Here is a 24,472-nt window from a genome sequence, read left to right on the forward strand (position 1 = left end):
GCTGTTGTGATGAGTCAGCACGGTGACGAAGAGCCAAACGGCTGCGATGAAGTCTGCGTCAAGCAACTGCGCTTCCCTTTGGCACAAAGTCGCTGGTCAGCAGCATGGAGGCGTGACAGCAGCGTCGCCCACGACACTCCACGTGGCTCATCGGAAGATAGACAACAGGTCGCAAACTTCGTACGTCTGAATATCGTCAATTAATTTCGCAAATTGATGCCACTGCATGGTTAGTTGTTTGGATGCAAATTCACCCATTGAAAGTGATGAAATGTCTGAAGTCATTCACTACCACGGACATTTCTATCGAGATGCAAGCGATGCCGAGCATATTCGCAAAGTCTGTTTTTCAAGATTTCAAGATTGCATATTCGCAAAGTCTGTTTTTCAACGGTGAGCTTTGACCAGATTACCTGAGAAATTCATTGTTATGAATCAGTGTAAATGCCAAGAAATCCATGTAGACGGTGACAATTCATCGTTTGGGATTTGTGATCAGCACAGCTTTTAAGTAGAAGATAACAATTGGGTGGTAAATCTCAGTTTGTCACGTCAATTATGAGGGACAGAAATGCTCCAACACTCCACAAAGCAACACTTCGTGTATATGTCGGTTAAAAACAAGCGTGTGTCGAATGTGAGAGTCTGAAGGACGAGCGAAAATGACGAACGGCGTGTAAAAAAAGCTACCGGTGTTCAACTTGAGTCATGCGGTGAGTTAGCGTCGCCCACAGTACGTTTTGAAGTTGCATATCTGTTCAGACATTTTGTTTCTGCCATCAAAAGCCATTCCTCAGTTTTGTTTTTGCTGTTGTATACGCTCACAAAAAACAAAACATATTTGCGTCCAAGTTCCCCAAACAAAAATTCAGTTTTTAACCGCCAAAAAGCATGGTGAAAACTGCGGACAACTGCGGATTAGCAAAGCCTGCCTGAATAGATTTTTACTTGCTGCTCCTTCATCAGAGCAACACAGTGTTTGTTTGTCTCCAGTCCAGGCTTAAACTGGCTCCACAACACACACACACACACACACACACACACTCATCGATTAAGATGGTGCATGTGTGCGTGCCTGCAGCAGTAACGCTTGTTTGGGTTCGATATTGCTTTTCTCTTCCAGCTATGATATTCATCTTTGTCTACGACCACACACAGGTGCGCACACACACACACACACACACACACACACACACACACACACACACACACACACACACACACACTTCTTTGACAACTTAAACACTGTTGCATTACTATTTAACGAGGAAACAGCAACCGTGGTCGACATTTAGCGTCATTAGCGATTTATAGCCCCTACCGAGCAGGAGTTCAGAACATTCAGAGTCATTCTCATTCCCCGAGGCGTGGAAAAGAAACAAAGCTTGCACTTGTATGTTCACATCCCCTATTAAATCCGTATAATCTTTATTTTCGAGCAGCGGCATAACTCCAATCGTGCGCGTGTTTGCGTTCGCGGGCGCATGCGGGCGGATGGGAAGCCATTTTGCGCTGAGCTGGCACAGTTGCACTTTCTGCTTCCCACTTTAAAAAAAAGACAATGAAATATTTGGGGCGAGTTGGTCCTGATGTTGTGCAACCTCCTTCTCGACCAATCACATCGCTTGGGTGCTAGGTACGGTACAAGTAGAAATACTTGGTGCTGTAGTTGAGAGGATTTATTTCGCAGTATTAAAATATATTTTTTTAAATGAGGACTATTACAAAACAAGGTTTGCCATCCGCTGTAGGAGCGGGAATCGTGGCCATTATTATCATTTTTATTTTGTATCCTTATTTCTTCTTGTTGTTATTGCGATTGTGATTTTCCCTGCAGGAACCACTTCCAGCTGCTCCGAATCTCATTTCCTTCACAGGCGCCCGCCGAATCGCTCGCATTGAAGAACAATGGCTGCAGCCAGCATGACGCAAACCAAGCAGAACTTTAATAATCTCTGCCAAGCGTGCGCACGCATTTGTGGATGATGCTTCGCGGGAGATAAGACAGAAAATACAGCGAGAAAGCAGGAAGTGGACAACAATGTCTTGGCTAATCAGAGGCCGAGCTGGCCCTCATCTGAGTGTGCAGACCTCTGCCAGCGTCACATATCAAATAAAATAAATGAGTGACAGGCATCAGGTGGCTCCGATGATGCAAATACTGGACAAGTGCCACCTATCAACACGTTCAAATTTGATTTTATAGGTTTTGTTTACATTGGCGCTTATTAAATGGATGTCGCCGGGATTGTTTTGCAACCACTTTGGATTGCAAGGCAGCGGAGGCGCTTGCATCAGTCGCCTCGCGAACGTTAATGGGTTCAACTTGAAAGTGAGAGCAAATCTTGGCATTTATGTCACTTGAGCGGCGTTTTGGTTTGCCGTCAAGTGGCGCGATGAACATGCGAGTGCAAATACACGTTAGACGTGAATAGAGTGCTAAACACGAAGTAAATACGATGCATTTGTTTTCTGGATCATTACTTGCGATTTAAAAATGCCACAATGAACACATAAACATTCCATATAGGACTCGGTGGTGGTGTAAAAAACAGGACATTGATGACGCGTGCGACAAGCAGGTCATTCAAAAATAAACGTGGCACTCATATTTGGCTTCACAGGCGACCGCTTCCACGTGCGTGAAGATGAAGTTGACGTCGAAGGCCGTAATGTGCCAACGCTGCAGGTGCACTGACGTTCACCAGCAAAAATCACACGGCTGATATAAATAGCTTACTGACTTTGTGAAGTCAAACAGTCCTTCTGAATTCACGTTGAGAGCTGACCGCACGTGCCTCACGTTGAGAGCTGACCGCACGTGCCACAAGTTACAAAATAATGACGCAACACAGAAGCAGACGACATTTGTCATTGGCTGTCGATGGAAATTAATAAAGCCGAGGTCAAGTCAAACATTTCTTGACACCAACTCTGATGTCTCGCAAGTGGCAAAATGGCCGCCCTGCGAGATGTATAAAACCCGGTGGCTGTTGCTGCTTCATTACTATTCACCAAAGAATGCCATGTTTCAGCGAGTTAGGGTGTGTAGAGCATATTAGTGTTTATATTCTTGACTCAACTTCATCTTTAAATCTGGATTTTAGTTTTATCAATCTTCCAACAAGCAGTTTTTACATATATATGAACACATAGCGACAGGTAAGAAATAAAAAGCAAATAAATATTTGCAGTGTTATCCTCTGTTAATAAGATGTCTAAAGGGTTTGTGGCTTCGCTGTTTTGTTTTGGTTTTTTGGGGGGGCGCGGGGGGGGGGGCGGGGGGGGTTCTCCCCCTGAACTTATTTTAGAAGACCGCCAAGCCTGCTGTCAGATTTTACCACAGGTGCTCCCACGTGACAGCAGCTGCACCAATCAACAGGCGCATGCGCAGTCACGCACATACAATCACATTGGCGGGAAAACTGTCACGCAAGTGCGCGTGAAGAAGGTGAGTGCGTGCCTGCGTGCGTGCGCGCGCCTCACCTGTTTAGTTTGCCCCGCTCCAGGTCTCGCTCCGTACCCGACACTGACGCGCCCGGCGCCGGGGCCCCCCCCAAATTCGGGCTGCCTCCTGCGGCTGAGCACCAGAAGGTACACGAGCGCCCCGAGCCACACCAGCACCGCCGCGGCCACCGACGCACGCCGACACACGCGCTTCATTCCCGGTCACTGAAGCGGCGTTGACAGCCGCCCCCCGGAAGCCAATCCGAGGAAGTCCGAGCACCACGCCGCCGCCACCTCGCGCTCATCCTGCCCTCGGTCCTCAGCGCGCCGACAAAAGGAGGAACAAGCGAGCGCTCGCCACTTGGTCCTTCCTTCAACTCTGGCGACCTGCAGTTTCCAGCCAGCCAGCATGCGCGTGTGTGAGCGCGCGTCAATCGCTGCGAGTCAGCGTGGAAGAGCGTGCGCGCGCTAGCCCGTTTCCGGGGGTGATAGCGCCACCTGCCGATTCACACTAGCTCAAGGGTCTAAAATCGACGTTCAAAAAAGTGACTGGGATGAAAGAAGTGAGAAATTCTTTTATGTTAGATGGCTGAGTCAAATGGAATAAAATTTCAACATACTCATGACACCTGATTAGGTACAATCGTGGGGGGGGGGGGGACAAAGGGCTCGCAGAAGAAACACGTGTAGCCTGTAGACCAGGGTTACCCAACATTTTTTAAACAAAGATCTACTTTTCGAATTACATACTGCTGACTGCAACTTCCGGTGATGCAGGTCAAGAGCCACCGTAGGTTAAAGCGGACCTGCTTTTTTATTTTAGTTCATTTTTTTCCAAGACTTTTTGTGAAAATGAGACTGATAGGATGCTAAGGGCACTCACACAAAAATCCCTCATATTCATAACACAGACAGAAATGTTTTGGGTTGGGGGTTTTTTTCCCCTCCACACCTCTTGCAATTGGAGCTTGACTTGAGCAGTCCGCAAGCTACAGGTCGATCGCGATCGACATATTGGGCACCCCTGCTGTAGACAGTGGCCCCCTACATATTTGCCGTTCGGCATCTGCAGATTCACCTGTTCCCAGATTTAGATTTTTTTTAAAAATATAAATAATCATGGAAACACCCACTAATTCACAGCATTTTTTCAGTCTTTTTTTTACCTGAACCTCTGATTATTTTCTAAAAAGGCAATTATTTGTGGAGTTTCTTCATTTTTTTTAGACAAACTGGTTAAATGAGAATGCATTATTTTACACACACGTTTTGACTTGATTAAATCTAAAAATTACCTGGATGTTTCTTCTTAAAAATTAAATGCGACCCTTTCAGCATGGCGTTTCCCAGCCCCGAATTAGATCCAAACGGAAAGAGACCGTAGATACAGTACTAACACGTTAGATTCATCCATAAAACAAGTATGATTCGTGGCAGCAAATCCCAAAAGTGTGCCACGCGGTCCTCTGCCGCCCTCTAGTGTTCTCCAGAAGAACTGCTTTACTCCAAGAACTTTCAGAAATTGTCAACGTTTCCGACGGTCCCAAACGTACCACTATTAAAATTATCATTGAACAGAAATGAAACGATGTGCTAATGAGTAAAAGCCACAATCATCGTAAGTGAAGCAGTATCGCTTACATTTTCTAACATGGGACACTAAGTTGGGTTTAATTGGGACAAACAATAGAAAATGACTTATTGTACTACACATCCCGCAAAATGAGTCAATTTTGAGTTATCCATCTCTGAAAAGCAAGCAGTTGTGTATTTTGCTGTAAAAGTGGGGCTAACTGACTAACATTTGGTCACTCTCAAGAAGGCAGCGTCCTTGGAAGAAAGTACAGCAAACCACATTATCTACTCCAGTTTATTTCCTCATCAGAAAACGCAAGACAATAAAATTAAAAAGGAGAAACTAAGGACAGAATTCTGCTTTCATAATACATTGAAACTATGCCACTCTATGCTAGGGTGTAAGTAACTCAAACTGATATACGGTTAAATAATTCTTTGCTTTAAAAAGGTACACAAAGATATTTTCTTGTTCTTCAGTTTCTCATCAGCACTCAAAAAACAAAACAAATCCAGAAAAGTAAGATCCGCACCGTGTCCTTTCCTCTCACTCTAGCGCCGTCGCGCATCTCCGTGTGAGGAGGAAGAGCTTCAAGAGGACCGGGACCAAGTGGCAAAAGTTGCTGGGCTTTCCTGTCGCATCTCCATTGAGTTGTGACACTGATGGAAACGAGACGATTTTTTTTGCCAATCGAGAGCGAGGACACCACAAAGTCTTTTCGAACGGTTGAGTTTGCATTTGCCATGTGGAATTCATTCACTGGGCCACATCAATTATTCAAACATTGAGAAATGTTGTCTGATAGCAAATATCGAATGTGTCTACTAGATGGACAGACACCACCAAACGTGGGGAAAAAAATGGACTTTTTGTCATTACGTTGGTGACTCGCTATGAAAAGCCAGTTTTAATGAGCAACACCAAGTTTGGTCACAATCTCAAGAAACGGCAGGAAGTCAGCCATTTTCCTTTCCAAGAGGCAATTTTGAGTTAGTTTTTTTTTCCCCCCAAAAGTGTTTCACCTCACAAAATGAAATTTGGTAGAGTCCCGAATCACAACGAATCCCCGCAAAGACACAGGAAGAGGCTAGCGTTAGCTTCAGCCCGTGTCGCGAGCGCCAATTTAACACGAGTAAGAAAAGACTCTGTTCACACTCCAAAACAAGCAAACACTCCCAACAATCAAAAAAAGTACAAACCACACCCCATCGATTAATTATAACCATGAAACACAACCCCAAGAATCAAATAAATTAACAGAAGCCTTTGGGGAGGTCACGTAATGACTTTAGATGCTCGGCAGCCATGTTTTGGTGAACAACTTCGCCCCGCCCCCGAAAGGAGAGAAAAAAAAACTTCAGTCGTACTTCCCCACTTAGTGCAGGGAGGAACTATGTACTGAGCATCGTGAGGAGGAAGAGGAAGCTCTCACGTGCACGCACGCAACTATGACACAGATCGGGTTGTGTTCTCCTGGAGTCCATGCGATCAGAAGTCCAGTTCAGAAAGGGCGGCGAACATGCCGCTCCCCAAACAAGTGAAGAAGAAAAGGAGGACGAGGGGGAGGAAGGCGGGTTCGACCTGAGAGAGAAGACGGCAAAAGTTCTGCGCAACTTCCTATGGGTGATGGAAAAACTCGTGCAAGTGGACCAGAGACCAGCGGGGAGTAGGTAGGGGGAGGGGGGGGGGGGGGTTAAGGCTGAGCGAGTGTGAGCGGCGTCCAGGTCCAAAGTGGCTCTGACTCCTCCTCCTCCTCTTCCTCTTCTTCCCTTCTTGCCTCCGTCCAGCCACACGCGTCTGCGTCGCTCGGACGGCGCGGCCGATCAGGAGCACTCCTCGCCGATGCGCTGGCACGAGCGGCCCACCTTGCGGTCCAGCTTGACCATCTTGAGGACGGCCTCCTGCCGCCCGCGCCCTAAATGGTCGAAGAGGCAGTCGTGCTGCTCGGGGAGGCGGTGCAGCATGCAGAACACATAGCCTGCAAAACAGAGCAGCAACATGGAAATAAGGACACCGTGCCCGTCAAGAGTAAATCAAGTCGGACATTTTGCTTCCAAGCGACCATTTCAGGGTCAATTGGACCATTGTCAAGGATCCTTTGAATTTATTTAGCCACCAAAGCCGCTTACGCATGGCAAGACAGAATTTCCATCGAGATTATCACCTCGCTCCGCAAGTTTACCATTTTGCCCACTTCACAATTTATTTGGCCATTTGTGAGGGTCATGAGCATTTTGGGGGGGGGGGGGGGGGGGGGGGGGGGGGGGGGAATTCAGCCCTCAAAGCCAATTCGCAACATGAAATCTGGTCGCTATATTCTATCATGGTGCCCCGGGCGTCCAGTGGTGAGCGCGACGACCTCACAGTGCAGAAGTCGTGGGTTCGATCCCTGCTCTGTGGCCTCCCTGTGTGGCGTTTGCACGTTCTCCCTATGCCTGCGTGGATTTTCTCCGGGTACTCTGGTTTACTCCCACATTCCCAAAACATGTATGGCAGGTGAACGGAACACTCGAAATTGTCCCTCGGTGCGAGTGTGAGCGCGGATGGTCTGTGTGTGCCCTGCGATTGCCTGGCAATCGGTTCAGGGTGTCCCCCGCCTACTGCCTGAGGACGGCTGGGAGGGGCTCCAACACACTCAGCGACCCTTGTCAGAATAAAAGCAGATCAGTAGATGGATGGATGGATGGATTCTATCATGAGTAGACCCACAAAAAAAAACGTTCAGCCATCTCAGTGTCAACTCCGCCCTTCCCATGTGTCCTTTTGAAATTTTTAAAAATTTCTAATTCTACCTCAAAGCCAGTTTTTCCACTTGGCAAAATGAAAGTTGGTGGACATGTCTATTCTTAACTGATTCAGTACCAGCCAATTCTAGACCGAGTCTGAAAAGACGTTTAAAAACATCTTTGGGAGTGAATGAGTTAACAGACCGAACCCATATGACTCAAGGAGCCATGCAGCGACGTGTTTTGGGGCAAAATGTTGTCGAACGTAATGTGTGCACCAACCACAGCGACAGGAGCCCAGTTCCTGCTGCACCAGCTCCAGTTTGCTTTGGCAGCTGTAACAGCGCCGGCGGTTCTTCTGCTTGGGCGTGCCGCCCCCCGCCTCCTCTCCATCTTCTTGTTCTTCTGCTTCTTCTTTCGCCTCAGCCCGTGGCCGCTTCTCCGGCGTGGCCTCGCTCTCTGAAGAGGAGGCTGTGAACGTAGCGGAGGAGAAGAAGGAGAGGTTTAGCGTCGATTGTCCGGATACGGGTTTGGCAGACCGGACAAAAAGAGCATACCCGACTCTCGAGGACGTTTCGCAGATGCCCGCATCGTCCTCTGCGCCGTCACTGTCGACGACACGCCTGAAAGAGGCAGAGAAGACACTTTTTATATATTTGACATGCATCAAGTGTCAAATTTGGTTCCTCCTGCGCGCTTACTCTCCGCGGAGGCGGCGAACAACGGCGAGGCTTCCTCGGCGGCCGGCGGCTTCATGGCGGTGGGCGGGGACAAAGACGGCGACGTTGACGACGATATCGATGGAGCCTTGGTGGCGGTGGCTGCGGCGGACTCGCCGCTGCCGCTGGTGAAGACGGCCGATTGGCTGTCTACGCCCGGCTGCTTCTTCTTGATGTCTGCACAGTGCAAGCCAGGAAGAAAGAAAGTAATCGCTGCCATTTTAATTTTCACAATCGTTGAAGGAATTTAAGACTTTTCGAGAAACAGAAGAGTTGGTCAGAGGAGTGGCCGGAGTGCCAAATAGTCAGGAGGACATTTTATGATGCTGCTGATCAGATATTGAAAGTTTCAAACATTTTCAAGTCTTTGCCATTTTGTCTTCGCTTACATTGCGTTCTTAAGAACGCTGCACAAGTGGTAAGAACAGACCTTTTGTTGTTTTTGCGTTTGTTTTGTCACTTTGTGTTTGTTGTTACGTCGCGTGGACCTGATGTGGACTGTTCTCAGCATTTTTGGCCATGACGTTCGTCAAAGCAGAAGAATCTGTGCTTGGTGGTTGCGCCTTCTCAGCGGCACGCGTGTACCAGCACTTGTCTTGCGCCTGAAATAGGCAACATTTCACAGCCCCGCTTTGTTCAGCGAAAAGGTCGGTGCTGATGGACAGTCTGCGGCTGAATGGATGGATGCATGGCTTGAGGAGCCGACGATGAGAAGAAAGGAGCGTCAGCGTAGTGCGCCGATGCGTATGTGGAACTGGCTGTCGCGGCTTGGAATTGAAGCGGATTTACATGTGACAGGAGATGAGAGCCAATCACTTTTTCGTAAGGGATGCTACAGCTTCTTTCAAGCTTAGCTTGTGTGCACATTTTAGCATGACGTCTTTGATCCACTGGTGACAAGGACACTTTGATTCGATCCTCTTTCATCTAGTACTGCTTCAAACAATAACGTGAATGGAGGAAAAGTGGTTCAGCTAGCACGTCTCTCTGTTTTATGTGTTGTGTTGTATTATTTTGTCAATTTATTTTGTGCTGTATGTTCACACATTTGACAATAAAGTTGACCTTGATGTCTCCCAGTTCTGAGGTTCTCGGGGCAAGAGTTTTTGTTCTCCTGCACTTGCGGGGATTTCCACTGACTTCCTCCCCCACAGTCACATGCTGGGTCACTGACGATTTAAAATCGTCCAAGTGCAAAGGGCACCGCATTCTGGTCTGCAAATTGTTCATGCTCAAGCTAAAGTGCCATCTTTGTGCCAAGGAACTATGGCAAAGTGAATTGAGCTTAAATGCTACATTAGCTAAGTAGTAGCTACTGTACTTGAAAGTTCTTCGACACGTCTCCCTAATATGCGTTTTGCTATTTGGCAGGAGTTTGAATGAACTTACCAGCAAAACACTTGGAACACATATTCATGGTCTTGCTGGACCTACAACAACAACAACCAAAAAAAACCAGTCATGGTTAGTGTCGACATGCCCCAGGGTATGCCGGTCTCACTCAAATCTGTGAATCGTCATTTCAAAGAATGATTCAACTCTTTGACAGCATTACCATGCCTGAAAACTCTTGGCAATATATGTTTTATGTTAGATATAAAAAAGAATTAAAATCAAATTCAGTTCCCGACACCAGTTTCAGCAATTGACATGAAAATTGGATGGATATGTCGAAATGTCTCAAGGACCCAAAACACAACACCAAGTGAGCCATTTTGGTTTGAAGCGGCCATTTAAGTGTACATTCCATCCCAGTCCCCCCTCCAACAAACAAACAAAAAAAATCAGAGTTTCATACAAACAAAACTAGTGACGGAAGTGCTGAAAACGTAGGGATCCCCGAAACAAGTTCAGCAAAATTAAATTACACTTTACATTTACATTTTAAGGCTCATGAAATTACGCTAAGGTGGCCTGCAGCTAAGCAACTACTTATTTTGTTATTTTCAAGCCTTCTTAAAAAAAATAAGAAAAAAAAGGCATGGATGAACTTGGCATGTGGGCAAACTGCTTTGCGGTGCATTTGACAAGTGGGAGTCACGTCGCAAACATGCACACGTCACCTGCTGTTGACAGGTGGGCTGTCAGCCCAACTGGCACACCCCACAGGTGGGAGGCAGCGGGATTTACAGGTTTTAAAGAATCAATGAGATCACACATCTTCCTGCTCTAACTTTTTTTTGATGCTCAATATTTTATGGAGGCGGGCTTTGCACTGCATGCTATGGATGACAATTCCCATATTTCTTTTTCCCACTCGAGTGACACAACTGGAATCTGCGATATATCCACCGCTCACAATCAGACCTCTACCAAATGCGGCTCAAAAATCTGACAAATATCTGCCAAAGCAAAGAGCAGGCTCGACCCATAGACAGCACCATCACTGAGAGGGAAGTGAACATTTGACATCTGCAAAAATAAGTTCAGTAGAAGAAATGAGATTGAACATTGAAGGGCATCACTCAGTAATCATGTTTTGCCACTAACTTCACACATGTTGCTTCTGTACTGCATACATCTACGGACTCATTCCAAAGTCCATAAGTTTTTTTTTTTTGCACTGTCTGTTGTCGAGTTCAACAAATAAGGATGGCGTATTGGAAAATAGATGTTATGCATGAGAGGGACAATAAAATGAAATTATTTGATTCATAATGTATATTTTTAGATTAAATTGTCCAATCAAACAGTAATCGGATTTTATTTTCCATCAACTATTAGAACAGGAGTCAAGCAGTAGTAATCATTTGATATTTGTGCATTTTCTGCAATGTCAGTTCTAAGTCATCTCCATTAAGCGTCGACATTTTGAAAGTTTGATGCATCTGATACCTTTGTTAAACATGGATTTTAAAAAATATTAGTTGCAGCTATAATTTACAGTGTTTTTCCACCTATAGCCATACAAAGAGGTCAAAAAGTATTAGGGAATATAAAACTGAAGGTTCCCCCTGTAGCCACGAGGGGGCACCCTTGCGAACCGTTCCCGGTAGAATTACTTTGTCTTCGTTATTAATTTACTGTTTAGTCGTTTGTTGTTGTATTGATTATTTTTGCTCCGTGTACATCCCTTTGTGTACGGCGGTGGTTGTTTTAAAGTGCTCTATAAATACAGGTGAGTTGAGAAAACCTGAAAACTACTCCTTGATGACGTAGCAGACTGTGAATCATATCCGGTATGCAACAGACCGCACGGTACCGTGCATCCACTTTGACGTGACACATCAAACATGAAATTCCAATGAAGATAAGAGAAGCCCTTTAGAACCTCAACCCGAAGACAAGTGAGCATTTTACTCCCAATTCTAAAGTACAAGTTGTCATTGTGAGAGCAGCAACAGGCCAAGCTGCCTTTACAAGGAACCTGCTCAAACTGCTGCCAATAAATCATGCTGGACGTTGGCACGTCAGGTCCCAAATGTCATCGAACGACACCCAAAAGACGACAAGACACTGACCGGGTCCCCAAAGTTCAGCAACAGCTGTCACTGGCAGGCAGGAGGTTGATTTCTTAGGCAACTTCCCAACCCCCCACCGTCGGCCTGCTCAACGTAACAACAACAATGGGCGACTTGGGTCCGTTGGGAAAGATTTCATCCGCGCACTTTGGTTTCATTGCGAGGCGACCGAGCGGACTAAACTTACCCCCAAAAGCCGCACGGACACCGGGGAGGGAGGCCGGGCGGCTTGCTTCTCTCACTGGTGTCGCCCATGGCAGCCGGCCGCAGGCGACGCGAGGCCGGGGATGATTCTGCGGCCTGCTCTTTCGCTGGAGCCTACCCCCTAAAAAAAAACTAATTTGAAAAAAAAAATGGGGAAAAGCGACACGGACGATAACAAAACGTCCCCGTCGGGTTGAATAATCCTCGGAAAATAGGTGAAAAGGCAAGCCGCTAAAGTGTCGAGCTACGTTTGAAGAGAATTGAAAGGCACTCAATGCAATCAGCTGGACACGTTAGACACGACCAACAAGCGAGGGGCCGGGGGGCATCCGCGTTCAACTACAATCCGTCGAAAAACTCGCCAGTCTTCCGCCGAGGTAAAAAAATAGTGACTTAAAGAGATGTTGAAGCCGTGCGAGGGCGTTTAGCGAAAGCAGATCGCTCGAATCCGCGAGGCCGGCCCAGGCGAGCGTCCGGGGACAACCCCTCCCGTCAAGACGTCCATGGGCTGAACCCAGCTGGGCCGGAAGTGCGTCCAGCAAGACCAAAAATGTCAACAGTGGACAGCAAAATCGACAAGGCGACTTCAAGTGAGCTCATGTCAGGCAACAATGCGACATCTGTTGCCACGATCGACTAGAAATGTTCAAGTTGCTGCTCTTGTACGGCTATTCGTTTAGTTTGAGCATTCAAAGCAATGACACCCCAAACTTTATTCCATCGTGACACAACTGCGCATACGTTGAAATCATGTTTCATAAGTCGATGAAATATTCAAATTGATTCCCCACAACATCGCTGCATTTTCTGACTACGTATTATAAAATTGCAGTGAAATAATCCATTCAACCGTTTTTAACACCGCATCCTCATTGGGAACCAGCTGACAGGGCCATAAATGCTAATTTAGTTGGCATCCTCATGAATGTCTTTCACTGCTCACTCACTCTTTCTCTCGATATATACACGGCAGGCGACTGGTTGGCGCGTCGGCCACACAGTGGAGAGGTGTAGGGTTCGATTCTGGCTCTGGACTTCCTGTGTGGAATTGGCATGTTCTCCGCGTGCCTGCGTGGGTTTTCTCCAGGTACTCCGATTTCCTCCCACATTCCAAAAACATGCGTGGCAGGTTCATGGAACACTCTAAATTGTCCAGAGGTGTGACTGTGAGCGTGAATAGTTGTTTGTCTATGTGTGCCCTGCAATGGGCTGGGAGCCAGTTCAAGGTGTCCCCCGCCTACTGCACGATGACAGCTCTCCCTCTCTCTCTCTCGCTCTATATATATACACATATATAAATAAACACACACACACACACACTTCATTGATTCACTGAACATACTGGGAGCGTGATTGCTTTGTCAGTCAAAAGACTCAAGGCGAGATCTTTATTTCCACAACTTGAGTCTTGTAAAGTGCCAATAGCAGCTGCTCGTGTTATGTCAAGTTTAGTATTTTTGCGCAAATACAGTAATTTGCTTTGGGCTCCTCAGCCCCAATTGCCATCAACTTATTGCTTTCCTTGGCAGCAGGTGGGTAAATTTAGTCGATGGAGACGTGTTGATATCAGTCCGGTTACTGTTGTGGTATGGGCGAGGGGGTCAAACAGTTTGTCACTGAACACTTAAGTAGGGGCTGGTTGGATATGCAAATGCATCATCATGGGATGAAGTTCAAGTGCATATAAACGCGTTGCAAAAATAGTTGCCTGATTTCTTCAAAATACATCACATTTTCAGGAAGTCGGAATCAGACGGCGTCCAGCACGTCACAAAAACGTATCAAACGTGTCAGGACGACGGCAGGTTCGAAAAGGCGCGTGAAGACGACGAAAGAGCAGCACGAGTTATGACGGCAAGACGGCGGCGGCGGTGCAAAAACGGCAGTCCTCCCAACGGCTTCCAGCAGGGGGCGTGGCTGCGGCGGTGTTAGCGATTGTTGGCCTGCGAGGAAGCTGAAGACAAGTTGCAGGGCTGCAGGATGTGCGTGCGCGACGGCCGTTGAGGTCGCGGCAGCTGCGAGGTGGAAGGGGCCGAATCCGAGGCATCTGGGCCCGAGCCGTTTTCTTTCACATCTGTGTCCAACTGGGCCGGACACTCAAAGTGGACGCAGTGGAAGACCTGCAAGGAAGACATTGTGTGAAGGTGCTGGTGGTCAGTAGGAAGACACAACCACTGGTGCAATTTCAATGGCTTTTACTGAGTAAATGCTCAAAACAATCCCGAAAGAAGCACACAAACGCACACGCTAAAATTGGCCGAATCACGGTAATGTGTTAGCCAGTTAACAGCCAGCCAAGCCTACGCTCTCAATGGCTGAGGCCCACGTCACTCACCAGGTCCGGCGCCACCTTTTCGAGCTATACACACCGTCATTAGGTGAGAATGGTGACCACAAGTGGACAAAAAACCCTGCACCTCATGTGAAATCTGAATCTACTCAATCAATGGGCTAGTCAGTAGAATACTTGATTGAAAAAAAAAAAACGATTGGCCAAAATGTCCTTTTTTCTTTTGATTGCCAGTGTATCGACTGGGATTCAGGCTGGTGTGGCGGCCTTCAAGCGCCTTGTTCTCATCCATGAATGCACAGGTGGGTGATGTCAGACAGTGTGTGAACTGGCCGATTTTGAGTATGTGCCTCGTTGTTGCGGCGTTAAAAAGCAACACAAGGACATCCTGCCATTGGAGGCTTTAAGAGGTGGTGTTCGATACCACGTACCAATACGAGGGTTCGCACTCTTCCACTTGCTTTTTATTTATGGACCTTTTAAGTACTTTTGAGGGCAAATTTAGACATTTTAAGGACTTTCTCCATTCAGGAGGGGATTCACGGTGGATTTAATGCCCGCTCAGCAATATGCGAGCTGACCAGAATGCCACATATCACTGAGTTGGTGGAGCTTTTTAGGGGCAAGCAGCTAACCCTTTATTTGACATACTGTATGTCAAATTTTCATTTTCCTACCTGTACTAGGTACAGTACTGTACAGGTAGGAAAAAAAGTACACTAACAATTTTTTTAATTTAGAAAATATAAAATTTCAATTTATTTTTGAATAAAAATTTCTTAAAGGATTTTTATTGATTTTAGAAGCTTCCCCTGAAAATTAAGAACATAATTTTACAACTTCTTTTTTGATGGATTTTTATGAACTTTAAGGACTCGTAGGAACCCTGAATACGGCAAGTAGTTTTGATGCATCACATTTCAGTGAACATAACAGATAACTTGAATGACACTTTCCCTTGTTTCTGACGCACATGATGATTCACCAACGGGTAAAACCGCCACATTGTAGGACCAACAACTGGCAAAGAGGACTTAGTCAATGTCCATTTTTTGGGAAATATTAACTATTGATGGCTGGTTTCAGCAGCCTTCAAGAGTGGTCAAAATGTCCAGAATATGTATTTTGGCGGCTCGAGCATCCAAATTATGTGTAGGTAAAAGAAAGATGCTAGACAAAGACGGATTCGCTTTTCCAAGTGGTGCTCCTCGTATTTGATAGACAGCAGACAGTTGAACAGGACGTGCCTTCGACATAGCAATTTGATTTAAACTTTTATGTTGCGCTTGCAAACAAATGGCTGGAGTGTGAATTGATTGCGCTTCTTTGGTTCGGCTACGTCCCATTTGTGTGAAATGTGTGACACGAACGCAGCGTGGCCGAGACGGACATGGAGAAGGCGTGTCAATGGCGGTCTGCGCTCACCTCGTTGGCGGTGTTGTGCGTGCCCACGATGCGGATGAAAGAAGCCGGCTGCTTGTCGAACTTTAGGCTCTGCCAGGACCTGCCGCACAAGGAGGTCACATGGACAGCATTAGCGCACAAAAAGCAATGCTGTCCGTCCATCTATCGGCGCTTATCCGTCGCCTTCGCTGGCCTCACCGACACGTCACTCGAGTGCGGTCCACCACCTTGGTCCACTGCTGCTGATTGGTGGAGACCTCAATGTAATAACTGTATGACCGCTCGTCGCAGTCCCACAGCAGGAGCCTGCGCACAACGTAAAAAAAGTGAGCATGACCGACAGAAATTGGTTTTCAAACAATATTTTGGGGAATTTCCAGCACTATAAGGCGCACCTAAAAGCATTCAATTTTCTCAAAAGCTGACGGCACGCCGTATAATCCCATGCGCTTTATATTCATTCATTCATTCATTCATTCATTCATTCATCTTCCGAGCCGCTTGATCCACACTAGGGTCGCGGGGGGTGCTGGAGCCTATCCCAGCTGCCTTCGGGCAGTAGGCGGGGGACACCCTGAATCGGTTGCCAGCCAATCGCAGGGCACACAGAAACGAACAACCATTCGCACTCACACTCACACCTAGGGACAATTTAGAGTGTTCAATCAGCCTGCCACGCATGTTTTTTTTGGAATGTGGGAGGAAACCGGAGCACCCGGAGAAAACCCACGCAGGCCCGGGGAGAACATGCAAACTCCACACAGGGAGGCCGGAGCTGGAATCGAATCCGGTACCTCTGCACTGTGAAGCCGACGTGCTAACCACTGGACTACCGGGCCGCCCTGTGCTTTATATATGGATCAATATTCTGCTTTCTTGGGTGTAGCATTTAAAATGTTTTATAAAGTGCTTTGTTGCAGCACAATCTAAATAAAGCTATAATATTGTATTCCTTCAGTGTAGCTCCATCTCGTGGATGCATAACACAAGCTCAGTATTTTATTTGTAGCTTATACTCTATGTGCCTTATAGTGCGGAAATACGGTATTCTTAAAATAAATGGATAAATAAATAAAGCCACAGCCACTATTGTAGCTTCTATTGTATGGGCCTTATAATGCAGTTCGCCCAAAATATGAAAAGGATTTTAAAATAAGACCATTGATTGAAGGTGCGCCTTATACTCCGAAGTGCCTTATAGTGCGGAAAATATGGTCATCTTAAAAAAAAAAGTTCCAAGAGAGAGCTTCAAGTGCTACTTCCAGTTCAAGGTGACTGTAAAAATCAACGTACGACAAAGAGAAAGACAACCCATGTACAGTCGGCAACCAAAGTCCGCTAGCTTAATGCTCACGCACAAAGCACAATTTTCTGTTCTTTGAAAAAATATACTTTCACCTCTTGCAGGCAGGTGTGGAAGGTGTGACCCCACATACAATGGGGGCTCACTCTAACAAATAAGATAACCTTTATTTGTCCCACACTGGGGAAATTTGCAAGCCCGTCCATTTATTGATTTGTGGGTCACCTTAAAGAGCCGATGCAGTAAGGCTGAGCCAGCTGGATGACGATGGCGCCCGAGCCCAGCTGGTGGCAGGTGTAGCCCGAGTCCCAGTCATAGTTGCGTGTGTCGCCGTTGAGCAAGGCGTTGCGGCTACGACTGACGCCTTCGACCACGCTGGCGCACGCCGCCACCGTGGCCACGTTCTCACTGGGCACTGCGCACATTGCACACGGCACGATGAATGGGAGAGGTCGGTGAGTGTGAGGAAGGAAGCGAGAGACGTATAAGAGAGAGAGCGCCCCGTTCTCGGAACTCACCCAGCAGTCCTTGCTCCAGGGTGAAGGTGCGGTTGGTGAACATGCACTCAAAAGCCACCAGATGGAAGACCTTGTTGACCGTGTTGTGCGTTCCCACAATGCGAACATATCTACCACGCGCAACAAAAAACGGTGCCGCGGTGTCAACAAGAGCAGAAACAACCCGAGCAGCAGCAGGCAGTGGCGTTCCGTCAGGGCCAACAAGGCCTTCTCTGCTGTCCTAAACATTCTCAGAAAAGTAAATTTAATAAATTTACTTTTCTGAGAATAGCATTAATTTGTTATTTCATTTTCATAAATTTGGAAACAAAATTATTCTCTGTATTCTTTACGTCATATTATTTCCACTTAGTCGAGTGGCTTTCAATATTATTTTAAATAACATTGAAAGCCACTTGATAAAAATGTATTTATTATGGTAGAGTTTTTAACCAATCATATTTCAGCTAGCTTGTGTTGCCAGGTAAATTAAACTTGCTCTGGGCCTTCAGATTAAACAGAGCAGGCCCTTGTGCACTGTGAGTGAAAGGGCACAGTCAGGTTGCAATAGGCAATCAGATCACGGGTCTCAGACTAGTGATCTGACTCGTCTGCATACTAGGGCCAGCTAGAAGGCCTTACGTCGAGACTGGCCGTGCGCGTTCGGTGATTGGATTAGCGCCTTTTCTGTTTACTGTGACTTGTTCAATAAAGATTCTTAAAAAAAGAAGATTGGATTAGCGCCTGCTAGAGCTATCACTGCATTTTACCCCAAAATGGCAGAAGGAGAAGACGTTGATCTGGTTGCAGAACTACTTTCCACACAATTTTCAAGACGGACCTTCCACGAAAAGCTATATTGTGCGAAGAGGTCGGCCAACTCCTGCGCTAGCTAGCCTGTCCGAGCAAGGAAAAGGGTTTGTCCGTCATTTTCAGACGAGTAATTATGAACGGTACCCGTGGCTCACAGCCTCTGAGAAACACTGCAAATTGTACTGTTGAGAATGCTTGCAACTGACCGATTTGGTGTTTGGAGCCACACTGGATTGTTTTACCAAGGCAGCAAGGAAACATCAGAGCACGGCTGGACACTTACAAGCTACGGTGCGTTTAAAAACGTTTGGGGCCACTCGCGTAGATCTGCAGCTCAGTGAACAGGCACTACATTGGTGTGTAAATGAATTTTATTTTACATTTCTTCTTGTCATTTGATTTCATTTGTATTAAATTAATGGTAACAAAATAAAATGACAAAGATACAAAAATGTATCAAATAAATCTGTTCACCTGCAATTTATAATGCCGCATTCATGCACAAAAGTTTGTTCAATCTCAGCTGTTCAACATTTTCAGTTATTTGCTGTTGTAGCGCCGATTTTCAAAATGCAAATGATCTGTTGTTTACTTAATTTTCAAAGAATAGTTTGTTTTGTTATTGGTTGGTTGGTTGGTTGGTGTCTTATACGAAACTGCGACATTGCGCACTTTATTCGACAGACTTGTTTAAGATCACACAGCGTAATTTGGGTGGCATTTTATTTAGTATTTTTAAATCATCTTTTTATTTTTGACAATATCTGTAAATTTAGTTTCCTGCTCTTAATTGTGAAATCATACTTGATGGTTTTAAATGCTCCTGAAATTAAGTGCTGCTTGACGATCCTATTCTATTGTGTATGTATGTGACGTCACAGAAGGCCTAAGGTTGAAATGCACGGCCCGCCACTGGCAGCACGTAAGACACGGGGGGAGGGGCTTACCTGCACACCCTGGGCGTGAAGAAGAGATTCTGCCAGGAGCGGCACAAAAACTTGGAATGGTCCACCACGCGAACCCAGTCCAGCTCATCCATGGAAACTTCGATGTAGTAAGAATACGAGCTGCCATCACGACAAGACAACTTGGATGAGATCACTCAGCTGCACTTGATCACACATTAAACAAAAAGGAAGAAAGGCAGACTTTTTCCCCCTAGAACAAAAAAGATTTACTTTTGCGGCGGTGTGAGCGATATAGATTCATTCTTAAATCTTTGACTCCAAAACCCCCCTAACCTGAAATCCAAAACACTGCCACCCACATGGACTGGTTTGTCATTACAGTTGTGTGGAAGTTTGATTTTCAGACAAGGTCACACAAATAATGAAATGAAGATCAAGTCGGCAAGCACTGTCGCACTCAATGCCTGCGAGGAGGAAAGCGAGGCGCCTTCGCAAGACAGGACAACGCGCTCGCGAGGGGGCGGCCTTACCGGCTATCTCTGTCCCACAGCAGCAGTCGCACGTGGTTGATGATGGACGGCTGTCCCAGTTTGACTTGGATGCCGGCCCGGCCGTCCTCCTCGATGGGGTGCCTGGAGAAGCCGTGATCCAGGTCATAGTTCTGAGTGTCCCCGTCCAGCAGCGCCGACTTCAGCTCGCCTTTGGTCACCTGAGCGCCGTGCTTCATGGTTGCGATGTTCTCCTCTGGTACTGAAAGACAACAAGAGCGTCAATGCCTACGTCGTCTTCTACTGGCGGCAAAACAAACATGCAGAGCATATTTCAACATAAACAATGAATGTCGAGGAGTGCTTTTTGAGGTCCAGGATGCTTTGGGGTGTTGTCCTCAGATCGCAACATATGGGACAGGAGCATTTTAGTCAATGGAACTAAAAACAAAGATTTGTATTGGCAACGGCAGCTTTGTTCTGCTGGTGGTTTATGTCATATCACTCGCGTTCTGTTTCAGACGCTTCATTCCTCACGTCCGAAGTCGCAGATCTCATCACATTTCTCATGACACGTCTCATTCTCATGTTACATTCAAGTTCCAAGACCCGCGTTTCAATCCTGATCCTCTCACATTTCAAGCCCCCGTCCACTATTTGTCAGGTAGCGATTAAATGTAGTCTGATTATTTTGAAGGTGTTTTGAAAGACAAAAGAATTACAATGCTATAAATACAGCCATGGGTGTATTTAACTCATTCAATCCCAGCCATTTTCACTGGAGCAACCCCCTCAATCCCAGAGTTTTACTGGATTTTGACTGATCTTGTAAAGCCCACAGAATATTTGGTTCTAAAGCTATATAAACATGGAGCCTACCAAAATAAAGTTTGGACTCTTTTCTTTCAGCAGAATTTTTTTTATATTTCTTTTCCATTCTTCAGCAATCAGCCTTACAAAATGTCTACGTTTCATGAAAATGGCGATTCCTGAGCAAAAAAAACGAAGAAAATGAGCTTTTCGTAAAAGCATGCATTTCAATGACGTGAGGCACCACTGCCACCTACTGGTCGCTTTTTTTTACATAATTTACAATGCAAACGGCTTATTTTCATTCAGATTGCATCAGACCCTCCTGCTATCTATGACACAAAAAAAAGACTGAGACTACAAGTACGTCCTTGGTAGGCGGGGCCTAATTTTAAAAGGACGTACAAGTACGTCTTGTGGAATGAAAGTTAAAAATGCTACATGGCGGATTTAACCGCTCTATAGTTCCTAGTATGCATGCAGGATGTCTCTCTCATATCTTTTTTTATGCACCATGTCATGTCACATCACATTTCATATCTCCCGCACGCGGGCAGCGCCCAGCTCCCACACTCCATACGCACAAATAAGAGCAAGGGTACTGACTGAGCATGCCGCGAAAGTTGAGGTCCATGTTACGGCTCTCCGAGCGCTGCTTGATGGCGTCCAGCAGGTGGTCGGGGCTGAGCAGGCCCGAAGGCCGCACCACGTTCAGCATTTCCGTCAGCGTCATGAGCGGCAGCCGCACGGCCGCCATCACCTCCTGCGTCTCGCCGCTCTCGCTGCGCTGCCGGCACCAGCGGCACAGCGCCTGGAAGATCTCCCGCTCGCTGGCGGCGAACGAGTCACGCCGCACCACCGTCAGCAGCGCCGTCTGTCAATGCAGAAAAAGCGTCAGCTCTGCGCCGCGGCACCGGCTCCCCTTAAGTCCTCACCTTGGAGAGCGCCAGGAAGCCGTCCGAGTTGAGCACGTCGGGAGCGTGCTTGTCCATGTAGGAGCAGCAGGCGGCGCCCAGCGCACTAAGCGAGTACAGGCTGGCCACATCAAAGACCAGGCACACGTTACCCGTGTGCAGGACGGTGCGCAGGAATTCAGAGGTGGAGTCCTCCAGCGGCTGCAGGCCATAGCGGTGGGCCAGGCCCAGGAAGTCCAGCAGCACCTCCTCGCGGGCCGAGCTGAGGCTGGCGCGGCCCGTGTACAAGTAGCGCAGCAGCATGGAGAAGGCCTCTGCCCGGGTCTCCTCCAGGCTCACCTCCGCCTGTGGCTGGGACTCCTTCATGCCACCGTACAACAGCGCCCTGCCGGATGCACACGAACATGCAACAGTCAACTTGGGCGGGCTTTCAATGGAATCCAAACAAGCATTCAACATTTCTTTTGTTTTCAACAAGCATTAACTTGAAACCAACTTTAACACAAATTAGAGAAGCGCTTTAACGTGTTTCGTTTCATGACATACAATAAGTGTGTCTCCCATTGTCTTCAATGACAGTATAGCACAACAAACTGCAAGAATAAAAAACAAAATACTTCTTTCACCAGAGAAAAAAAGTACAAAAGTAAAAGTTTTGTACTTCTGTAACCAGCAATAGAACACAAAACACCTCTTTCTGACCAAAAAGCTATGAAAATGAGATTTCTGTCAGTAAAACATCAAAACAAGACTTAGAAAGGGTTTTGATGATCACTTAGACAGGTTTACAACTGCTGTCAACAACTAGTCAATGATTGAGTGAACCTGTAATTACCCAACAACTATTTTGATAAACAGTTAATGGTACCAAGGCCTTGTTGAAATGAAAATTGTTCATCTCCTCAGAATTTCAGCCTATCAACAGTAAACACTATTTTGATGGCTCTTCATCCATGAAATCCAACTGATTTATCTTCGCGTTGAACCAGGTTTTTGGGGCCAGGTGGCTGCTTCTATTTTGGAAATTAACAATCAGCAATTTTGGTAATTTTGGGGGGGGATCTTATGGACAAAAGCAGTAAGTGAGGCCTTGTCAATTTATGATGCATTTTTGACACTTTCAATTTGTGTTGACATAATGCGGGCTGCTCCTTCCTACACTACAAAAACACCTGCAGCGCAAATAAGGGTAAGCAGTCTCGAAGACGACTTGTTTAATTTTTTTTTTTAATGGCTTCTCTGTATTTTTGTTTGTCTTTTTTTTTTTTTTTTACTGAAAGGAAAAGCTCATCAGTTGCAGGCACTACCTGAAGTAGTGGCAGCGCGCGGCCAGGATGACGCGATGCGCGGGGAAGCGCTTGCCCTCCACGATGAAGGTAACGTCGCTGTAGTCCTCACCCAGCGCCAGCGTGCCCAGCTGCTCTGACAGCAGGTGAATGTGGTCGATCTCCGACACAGAGGCCGGCGGCCGCAGGGGGTGGCTATTGTTGCTCATGCCGGTGTCGGGGCCCACCTGCCGACAGCGAGGCAGACAGCACAAGCAAATGGAGAAAGAGACAGTAAGCTGGGCAGGCTTCTTTCACTTGAGTCATTCAATTGAGGTGCCGAAAAACAGGTCTATGACCTCTGTGGTTCAAAGTAGAGCCCCGCTGACCCACATTGTTGACACTCACAACCAGGTTGTAAACAGAGAGTTGCAATGATTAATCGACAACTCATCAATTATCAAATTGGTCTACAAATGTTTTGACAACAGATTCATTTTCAGAGCCCCTTGTTCAACTTATTGACTGATTTCTGTAATTGTATATGGTAGACTATATGGACTATTTTTGTGTTTTGATTGTTATTTTTATTAAGCCAGTTGCTTTTTTTTTTTTTTTTTTGAAACGATGCTCAACATTTTTGATTATTTTCTGACTGAAGTTACAGACCAATCCAGTAACTGATTGATAATCACTGTTTGCTTTTGCATTTTCTGCACTGGCACATTGGAATTGTATTGTGCACGAATAAAGCGATAGAAATTAATTATTTTTTTGTAGCTGATTCGTCGATTAAATGAAAACAATCTACTTTTCGTTCAATTCTCAAAACAATCCTTGTTTGATGTTGAATTGTTGATGCATTACAAATAAGATCGTGTTTAAATTTTGACAATCGAGGCATTTGAGAAATAACTCTTTTACATATTATCTGGAAAGAAAAAAACATTTATTTCGATTATTTTTGTGAAAGTTAATTCTAGCATGCTTGACAGCAGCAGAAATACAGCGAATGCCCGAAGGGGAAGAAAGCATTGAAACAATGTGGCCTCATCGATCACAAGCAATCAGAACTTAGACTTTTTTTCGGGTTGGTGGGGGTTAATTGGAAGCGTTTATCAGTCAGCCTTGTCGTGAAAAATAAATTGCAACATAAATTAGCGGTTCTTGAAGGAGCTGAAGCAGCAGCGTTCGCTCGGTGTGTTGTGTCGGCACCGTAGTTGCGACTTACGCCAAACGTCCTTTTCCGTCCATTGCCGCGAGTTTTACTCACCAAGCAGCTCGCAGACAAACTCTTCGAGTGCTCAAACACGCTTCCAAAACGACCAAAACGCTGACTAATCCTCCGCGTTTAAAGGAAAAGCCTTTAAATGTCCAACATCACAGCGGCCCAAAAGAACTTCCGGGTCTTGAGTAACTATTTCCGGTTCACAGGCGGATCCTCCAATCTATTTTTTGAACACTTTTTTTCATGTTTTTTATTCCTCAGAATGTAAGGCCATTTTTTACATACTAACTGTCTGCATAATTGTTTGTTAATATCAAAATTTCAATGTTTTTTATGGGGGGGCTGATTTCATATGTTTCGTCGTCTTAAAAATAACCGAAAAAATCTTTTAAAGGATGCTGAAGGATACTTTAAAGGAT

At 46.1% G+C, this 24,472-nt stretch overlaps 3 protein-coding genes across 7 annotated transcripts in view; all 3 read right to left on the bottom strand.

The window, feature by feature from the left end:
• The window catches only part of galnt14 (UDP-N-acetyl-alpha-D-galactosamine:polypeptide N-acetylgalactosaminyltransferase 14 (GalNAc-T14)), a 62,261-nt gene extending 58,428 nt beyond the window's left edge, over positions 1-3,833 (bottom strand). For all 4 annotated transcript variants that reach the window (XM_052052155.1, XM_052052154.1, XM_052052152.1 and 1 more), the window contains exon 1: positions 3,487-3,833. In XM_052052155.1, the coding sequence (XP_051908115.1) occupies positions 3,487-3,663 (177 nt within the window). In that variant the 5' untranslated portion in view covers positions 3,664-3,833. The remainder of the gene's footprint in view (positions 1-3,486) is intronic.
• A 1,472-nt stretch (positions 3,834-5,305) lies between these two features.
• On the bottom strand, positions 5,306-12,675 carry LOC127591918 (AN1-type zinc finger protein 3-like). The gene is made up of 6 exons (XM_052052220.1): positions 12,117-12,675; positions 9,858-9,898; positions 8,451-8,645; positions 8,307-8,372; positions 8,032-8,220; positions 5,306-7,001 (listed from the first exon to the last, which is right to left on the bottom strand). The coding sequence occupies exons 1-6, from the start codon at positions 12,182-12,184 to the stop codon at positions 6,847-6,849; spliced, it is 714 nt and encodes a 237-aa protein (XP_051908180.1). The 5' UTR covers positions 12,185-12,675; the 3' UTR covers positions 5,306-6,846.
• An 811-nt stretch (positions 12,676-13,486) lies between these two features.
• Positions 13,487-24,243, bottom strand: btbd9 (BTB (POZ) domain containing 9). Of its 2 annotated transcripts, XM_052052144.1 has the most exons (11): positions 24,099-24,243; positions 22,868-23,073; positions 21,582-21,945; positions 21,253-21,520; positions 19,879-20,098; positions 19,388-19,507; positions 17,649-17,758; positions 17,356-17,545; positions 16,026-16,133; positions 15,849-15,927; positions 13,487-14,253 (listed from the first exon to the last, which is right to left on the bottom strand). In XM_052052144.1, exons 2-11 carry the CDS (start codon positions 23,053-23,055, stop codon positions 14,062-14,064), a joined length of 1,839 nt encoding a protein of 612 aa, XP_051908104.1. In that variant the 5' UTR covers positions 23,056-23,073; positions 24,099-24,243; the 3' UTR covers positions 13,487-14,061. The 2 variants fall into 2 exon arrangements, with proteins under 2 accessions (XP_051908104.1, XP_051908105.1); XM_052052145.1 differs by lacking the exon at positions 24,099-24,243 and having other exon boundaries at positions 22,959-23,073.
• Positions 24,244-24,472: the final 229 nt, after the last annotated feature.

The sequence above is a fragment of the Hippocampus zosterae genome, chromosome 19, assembly GCF_025434085.1.
Source record: "Hippocampus zosterae strain Florida chromosome 19, ASM2543408v3, whole genome shotgun sequence".
Classification (NCBI taxonomy): Eukaryota; Metazoa; Chordata; class Actinopteri; order Syngnathiformes; family Syngnathidae; genus Hippocampus; species Hippocampus zosterae.